At 41.1% G+C, this 8,161-nt stretch overlaps 1 protein-coding gene across 4 annotated transcripts; it reads right to left on the bottom strand.

The window, feature by feature from the left end:
* On the bottom strand, positions 1 to 7,848 carry NDUFAF5 (NADH:ubiquinone oxidoreductase complex assembly factor 5). Of its 4 annotated transcripts, XM_062610682.1 has the most exons (11): positions 7,600 to 7,848; positions 7,467 to 7,507; positions 7,151 to 7,214; positions 6,122 to 6,169; positions 5,919 to 6,022; positions 4,810 to 4,849; positions 2,743 to 2,940; positions 2,221 to 2,281; positions 866 to 949; positions 456 to 538; positions 1 to 330 (listed from the first exon to the last, which is right to left on the bottom strand). In XM_062610682.1, exons 1-11 carry the CDS (start codon positions 7,840 to 7,842, stop codon positions 244 to 246), a joined length of 1,053 nt encoding a protein of 350 aa, XP_062466666.1. In that variant the 5' UTR covers positions 7,843 to 7,848; the 3' UTR covers positions 1 to 243. The 4 variants fall into 4 exon arrangements, 3 of the variants coding, with proteins under 3 accessions (XP_062466666.1, XP_062466673.1, XP_062466688.1); XM_062610689.1 differs by lacking the exon at positions 6,122 to 6,169; XM_062610704.1 differs by lacking the exon at positions 7,467 to 7,507 and having other exon boundaries at positions 7,600 to 7,621.
* Between the last annotated feature and the right edge of the window lie 313 nt (positions 7,849 to 8,161).

Raw genomic sequence — 8,161 nt, 5'->3', positions numbered from 1 at the left:
TTTAATCCAAAGTCAGGAGAGCATTTATTCTTTGAATACTGCTCAAATATTTCTCTAGAAACAAGAAATTAACATAATTTTACACAGCTGATGTTGTAGCATAGGTAGTACAAAACAAAAAACTCCTGCTGTGTGCAGATAATCATCAGTTCAGAATGTTGTCACAAAATAAGCTCAAGTGAAGACTATCTGCAATGAGAAGTTTTATAGCAGCTTCAAGACAACTATTATTTCTGATGAAAATCATTTTTTTTCTCTTGATACAAATCCACCTAACTTTGACAGATCTCCAAATGAAACTGTTGCAGAACCTCTCTTGGCTGGTTTTGCCTAAGGAAAAAAGAAGAAAAAAAAAATAGGGCCGATTTTAAGTTAAAATGTCTTACAAAAAGCTTTTAAAGCATCAGTAATTTAAAAAGTACCTTCAAGTAAAGAATAGATCAGCATCACATTACCTGTGATTCATGGAATTTCCAGCCAATCATGTAGAAGATCTGAAACGTGGCAGGTACTGAGCCATCACTATTTCCGTACATTTCTGTTAGGGCAGGAAAGGAGGGAGTTAAAAAAAGGGAAACAGAGTATTAGTTCTACGAAATCCTTAGTTCTCAGAACATTAGAGCCAAGTATGACATATTCATCATAATGACTCTCGGTGAAAGATTTGGGACAATAAAAATATCTCATACTGGTGCACCCCATAGTTCAAATCCTGTCATGATATTTTAGGTTAAAAATACCTGTACAATTATGGCATTTTGCTCTACTCCAAAATGCTGTTGCCTTTTTTCTCCCCCTACAGAGAGGTCAGAAAAATATGTTCTTAAAGTAATTTCAGTAATTTATTATGTCTCAAAATACTTACCTTGGTATATTGCAGCAGCTGCTAACATTGTGTCCCTGTGTAGCAGAGGTTTCCTATTCCAAGAGCAATTACTCTCCCCCATACCTAAAAATATGTGTTAGCTTTAAGAAAAAGAAGATACAGTATATGCCATGAGTTAAGTGTCATGCACCTATGACAGACTTATACTAAACCAGAATAAGTATAGAATCCTCTGAATATCACTATAAGAGAGAACATACTGCAAATAATTAGGTTAGTTTCTTACCTATAAGAATCCAAACCTTTCAATGCCAGTGCTATTCCAGATTATGACTTCTCCAGCCCAAGTCTACAGTCATAGGTTTTCTACAGTTTTCTAGCATAAATGTATATATTCTAGTATATTTTAATTTTTAAGCACAAGTGTTTATTCAGACACCACCTACACACCTTTTAACAGATAAGCATCAAAACTGCCAGGCCATAAGATTTTCAATAAAAACGAAATAACCATAATTCTCATCTCTTTAATCACTTCCTGCATCTGAATGTTTCTGAAGAGAATGGAAGTTTTATTTTCATTAAGGAACTATTCTAAAGAGCAGCTGATCTAGAGGAAGAAGATACCCTAAGCTGTCCTGGAAGTTAACAACTAACTGCATATGAATGACTACTTTACAAACCATGACAAATGCAATCACAAAAGTAACTCAATTGTTAAGCATCTCAATTTTTGTTCGTCAGCAGACTCCAATTTGAGGGTCTATCTATTCTCATTCCAGAGCACTTTCCTGAATGTCCTGATAATTAGGAAGGCTCATAGGAAAAGTGGTATGTGGGATATATACTTCTGTCTCCCTTGCAGGGCTCTTCAGCAACTTACACTGAACAGGCTCTCAAAGAATGGGAATACAATAGAAGCAGAAAATTCATAGCAGACCATGAAGTAGCAGATCTTTTAACTTCTGCTTCCCAACACAGATCCGCTGATAGGGATGATCCTGACTCACTGGAGATTGGGGAAAAAAAAGTAATATTTTCACTGTAACAATAAGCTTTATTTAATATTTAGTTATATTTTTTTAAGGAAGAAGTTTCTTATGATGAGGGTGGTGAAACACTGGCACAAGTTGCCCAGAGAAGCTGTGGATGCCCCATCCCTGACAGTGTTCAGGGTCAGGTTGGACAGGGCTCTGAGCAACCTGACCTAGTTGAAGGTGTTCCTGCTCACGGCAGGGGGTGGAAGACTAGATGACCTTTAAAGGTCATCTAAACAGATGACTTTATTTAGAGGATCTATTCTATGATTTGGACTTAAAACACATAGTGAAACTCTTCTGTGTCTGCCTCACCAGTAAAGAAAACATTTTTGTTTTCACAAAGAACATACTTGCCTTGCAAGTCTTCCATAACTTCAAACAACCCTGGGTAGTTGACCTGAATTTCATCAGTATCCTAAAAGAATTGAGAAGCTTAGTTTTAGAGCATATCAAGCTAAAACAGTTGCATTATGTTACCCTTCAGTGCTGCTATCTGCCACTTCTGCTCAAACCATGTATTTCTCAGAAGAATACACCGTCTTAACATTTCTAAAAGTTGTTCAGTAGCCCAAATGCAATCAATTTTTTAATTGAAATGCCATTATTTTCTTCTTGGTTTTAGAGGAAACAGCAGAAGTGCCCAAAGGCTTTTCAGGCAGGTCTAACATTCACTGACATTTCTCCAAGATCATCATCCAAATTCTACTGGGCCACTAGCCAATGATCCACTTCAGTTGGTTTCATTAATCATGGTGAAGCTGAGAACAGAGGCAGTTCGGGCTATTTCAGAGACTTATTGAGCAAGGTGCGTGACATGGAGAAGGAAGCAGTACATTACTAAGACATTAGTAAATAGCAGCTCTCATTTATAATTACCACAGTCAGTGTGTTAAAGCCGGCTCTCGACAGCAGATGTCCCAAATCAGAGACAGCAGTGAACGGTGATACGTGAGGAGAAAATCCTCCTTCTCTTTCCAGCTCTGCTAGCTGCAAAGAGCAACGAAGCTCATATAGAGTGTCTCCTCCAAACATTGCACCAATGAATACTCCATCCGGCTTAAGAACTTGGTGAATCTACCGCAAAGACCAAAATACAGAATGTTGTTTGTTATTAAGCCTATGTAACTAAAGCATTCTTAGGTTGTAGGTTTTTTTAATTAACATAAAATTAGTTATTATATTGATTGTAACAGACTTTTAACATTGACTGTATTCCACAAGGCAGCTTTTGGTAACACTGTGAGATACATAATCTGTCTGAAAAGAGACTATTTGTGCTTAGGAAAGACTGACTCTACAGAAATCACTCTTGTAGTCAGGAGCCACTAAATGTACCATGGAAATCTAGGGTAAAACTATTTTCTGTAGGATACTCCTGAAACAATATCCTCAGTTAGCTTCCTTCTGAAAATAAGGTAGATCAAGATAGGTTCTGCTTACTTTTACTTTCTCAGATGAGGGCAACAAAAATACTTTTTAATGGCTTATGAGAAACAGAGGCCTTAGTTTCCAGTAGTGATTTTCACATTTCTGAACGCACAACAGAGTAATGCTATTCTTAACAGCATAGAATGGTTTGGGTTGGAAGAGACCTTTAAGATCATATAGTTCCAACCCCCCTGCCATGAGAAAGGACATTGTACGATGTCTAATATGGTCTAATTATGCCCAATATTATGTCTACTATAAAGGTCGACACATGCTAGGTCTATTTTTAACATCAGGACTCAAACACCAAGGTTGACAAGCTGCTTTCTTGTTTGTAAGTCCCAGCCCCGTTCCTACTGAGGAGGCCAATTAAATTCATGCCTTCTTGTTTCTTTAAGAATTGGCAATGATCCCTGGTTCAGATATCCAGAAGAGCCGTATTACATGATCGGGCTAACAAGAGAGCAAAAGCTTCCAACAGCTTACCTTACTGATTTAAAACAAAAGTCCTCTTAAATTGGTTTTCAATTAAGTATTAATCAAGCTACCTTTTCTATACTAGTAAAGAAGCCTCTAATTAAGAGGTAAGAAAATGAAGCACTTGAAGGCAGTCTCCTTTAGTCAAAGCTAGTGATCCCACAGTAAGAAATAAACAATCGCGCTGAAAGTTGGCCAAAAATCCCAGTTCCCTCCCATTTGTCAGTTATTTTTACTGTGGGGGTAAATATATTTGACACGCCAGAGAACGCTTAATTCCAGAGAAAATGGTATATTTCTTTTCTTTCCAAGTTCTTATGGTTTTTTTTAAAGTACTGAAGGCATTCTGATTTCTATTATTTCCATAATGGTAAGGTATTCCTGTTCTTAACAGGAGACAGAATAGCACTCTAATGACTAAACAACATAAAATAAAGGAAAAAAAAAGAGCAAACTGGTTAAAATACCCCTTGCTCTTTCTCCAAAGTTAGCTGATTTCACCTGCAAGAAGGAACTGAAATAATCAAAAAATCAGATTCTTCCAGAAACATTTTCCATTTTCTGCTCTCAATGAGTATTTTGTTCATTTCAAAATCAAAAAGCCTTTATTTGATTAAAGCTGTATTTCAAAATAAATAACTGAGACATAAAAATGATACAAATTCCATATACCAGTTCTGGAGAAGTTAAGACTTAACTCTTGTACGGAAAGTAGTAAGAGCTAACACACACTAAACATCAACAGCATTACCTCAGTTTACATTAGGTACCATGATCTCAGCTGTTGAGACTATAAAACATTATACAAACTTGTTGCCTCACAGTTACTTATTCCAAATTATTTTCAGACACTAAATAATTAGAAATATCAACTGATGCTCCTCAAACTACCAAAAATATTGGGAAAAAAAAAAATCACTTGTGTACAACAGGAGCTATTTCTGTGCCTTTTATTTAAAGAAAACCTGGAAATATGGAATGCTCTGAAAAAAAGTAATGTCTGGTGTCGTTTTTTAGTATTAAAAACCAGTTTCTTACCTCTCTAAAAGCTTTGGGAAGGTCATTCACCCAGTGTAAACTGAAATAAGAGACACATACATTTTATAATTGCATTTTAAATATGCAAATAATTGTTACATTATCTCAGTATGCCTCAAAATCCAAAGCAACAAAGCAATTCCTCAAGCTGTTCAAGTTCTAAAAAATTATACAAATAGCTTTTTTTGGAAACTGGGAAGATGCAAGTCCTGGAGTAACACTGTCAAAATGCAGGGAAGAGAGAAGCCAACCGTATCCTGGGCTGCATCAAAAGGAGCGTGACCAGCAGGTCGAAGGAGGTGATCCTGCCCCTCTACTCTGGTCTTGTGAGAAAGCAGACCTCACTTGTCTCACTCGTGAGACCTCACTTGGAGCACTGTGTGCAGTTCTGGTGTCCTCAACATAAAAAGGACATGGAACTATTGGAACAAGTCCAGAGAAGGGCCACGAAGATGATCAGGGGACTGAAGCTCCTCCCCTATAAAGACAGGCTGAGAAAATTGGGGCTGTTCAGCCTGGAGAAGAGAAGGCTGCGTGGAGACCTCAGAGCACCCTTCCAGTATCTGAAGGGGCCTATAGGGATGCTGGGGCACCACTTTTCATTAGTGACTGTAATGACAGGACAAGCAGTTAACAGGTTCAAACTTAAACAGGGGAAGTTTAGATTGGCTATAAGGAAGAAATTCTTTCCTGTTAGGGTGGTGAGGCACTGGAATGGGTTGCCCAGAAAGGCTGTGAATGCTCCATCCCTGGTGGTGTTCAAGGCCAGGCTGGACAGAGCCTTCAGTGACATGGTTTAGTGTGAGGTGTCCCTGCTCATGGCAGGGGGGTGAGAATTAGATGATCTTAAGGTCCTTTCCAACCCTAACTATTCTATGATTCTATGAGTCTTGAAATAAAAAAAAAAAAGAAACCACAAAACCAACAGTAAGAACCATAGGGATGGCATTTTTTCCTAATGTACACTCCTATTAACTATGCAAGTGCATTTCTTACTGCAGTAATGGAATATTCATCTTTCTCTTGTTTTTATCCTTAAACTTACTTTGAAAAGAACGTTATTTAACATCTTTAACCAAGAAATTAATTATAAAGAAATTAACACTTACCTTAAGCTACTAACAACAAGATCAAATGTATCTTCTTTGAAAGGAAGGGATTCCTCATCAGCTACAACGCTGACTGTAGGGACTTCAGATTCCACAGCATTCTTCTAAAGGTGGGTTACAAGAAAAATAACATCAGAAACTCGCTGCTTCTGCTTTCCTGTATTACGGAATTGAAGCCCATCAGCATTCAGAAAACTACTTACTAAGGCATTCTCTGCAATATCAACTTGAATAAGTTTTTCAACTGTGTCCTGAAAGAAAATTTAACAGGTCTATAAAATATTTAAATTAGTTATAAATTGACATTAACAATGTTTCTAAATGCTTACACAAGTTTGTAATGAGTTATAAGGAATCTCTTCAACAATTGTTAAAAACTCTATACAAAGGTAAAAAGCATTTTTCCCCCCTAACATAGTAATTTTTCCTATTTACTAATAGCTGAGATAGAAATCATAGAATAGTTAGGGTTGGAAAGGACCTTAAGATCATCCAGTTCCAACCCCCCTGCCATGGGCAGGGACACCTCACACTAAACCATGCCACCCAAGGCTCTATGCAACCTGGCCTTGAACACCGCCAACAAAGGAGCATTCACAACATCCCTGGGCAACCCATTCCAGGGCCTCACCACCCTTATAGTAAAGAATTTCTTCCTTATATCCAATCCAAACTTTCCCTGTTTAAATTTGAACCCGTTACCCCTTGTCCTATCACTACAGTCCCTAATGAAGAGTCCCTCCCCATCATCCTTGTAGGCCCACTATAGTAACAGAAATAGAAATAGTAACAAAAAACACATTGTGTTTTCACGTCTAAGTTCAGTCGATATAAACCATGGATTAGCAACTAATGAAGTGCTTTTACCTACAGTGCAGATCATGAAGGGTAAATTGTTCACTGCTTAAAGTCTCCATAATGATACTTCTCTGTAACAACTAAGGGCATCCAACAGACTGATAAAAAAGCATACATATCTGTACTCAAGACTAAATGTTAACAAATACACAACTGACAGCTTCCCTTGCACTACCATTTGTCTAGTCTTCAATGACAATAAACACAGTATAACAGCCTGCGTGAGGCACATCTTTGAACTGTACCTGAAATATGAGTAGGTTTACCTCATCAAAATTCAGAGGACTGCTTTAAATTATAATAGAGACCTACTGGCAAACAAAGGAATAAATACATACTTATCATAAACGGTTTTCAATGTGAAGAGCCAGTACCTTGGTTAAATGTTGAGCTATGTAACCTCTTCCTGAGCCGACATCCAAAGCAAGCGGAAAGGTTCTAAAGCATAAGTTTAACAACATAAAACCCAGAGTTGAAGCTATGTCAAGTTTTAGACTACATTAAGTTCTGGCTGCCCATGTCCCGAAGTCTTTCCGAACGGAACACATTGAGCGCCCTCCCGTGGTCACCGCTGCGAGGAAGCGCAGGGAAAGGCGCTCACAAGAAACGTCTCTTCCCTCGGCCGTGACCCTGCGGGTGCGTGTGAGGGTACAGGGAGCGGCGCCCGCCTCCCCCCGCGGCGCGGCTTACCTGGGGATGTCAAACACCCTGTCCGCTATCCTCCCGCCGACCTAGGGGGAAACCCGCCCGTCAGCGCCCTAGGGCGGCCCCCTCCGTGCCCCGCCGCCGCCTCCCGCTCCATTCCGAGAGGCCTCCCCGGTACCTCCTCCCGCAGGTAGTCGCACTTGCCGGGCTCGGCCTGCAGCGCCGCCCAGTTCTTCTGCTTCCGCTTCAGCCGCCGGTCGAAGGGGCTCAGCGCGCCCGAGCCCGATGAAGCACCGGCTGGAGGAGGAGCGGCAGCGGCCAGTCCTGCTGGCAGCGCCCAGAGCCGCCGGCAGCCGCAGCCCCACCGGCCCAGGAGGCCAGACCCTGCCAGCCACCGCGGCCCTACGGCCACAGCCGCCATCACCTCAAGTGCGCGGCCAGCACATGCGCGGGAAAGAACCCAGCTCCCCCGCCTCGCTTCTCTCTTCTGCGCATGCGCACTGCAAACCCCACGGCCGTCCGGTCGGTCGGGAGCGGTTTGTCCTGCTGCGGCCACCGTAGCGCCGTGGGAAGCGGGCCGCGGGGCACTGTGGGTTTCTGAGGGAGCGTGGAGCCGGGCTGTGGGCGGAAGGCAGCGGCAGCAGCGGTGATCGGTAACGGTCGGTGGGCCCGGGCCGGGCGCTGTGGGGCCCGTCTGTGGGGCCTTCTCCGCTACTGGGCTTGGGGAGGGAGCGGGATAC

This window comes from Pezoporus occidentalis, unplaced genomic scaffold (assembly GCF_034315485.1).
Source record: "Pezoporus occidentalis ecotype Australia unplaced genomic scaffold, CSIRO_AGI_Poc_V1 ctg10, whole genome shotgun sequence".
Taxonomy (NCBI): Eukaryota; Metazoa; Chordata; class Aves; order Psittaciformes; family Psittacidae; genus Pezoporus; species Pezoporus occidentalis.
The sequence above is the reverse complement of the archived record's forward strand: the minus strand, read 5'-3'. Positions and strand labels throughout refer to the sequence as shown.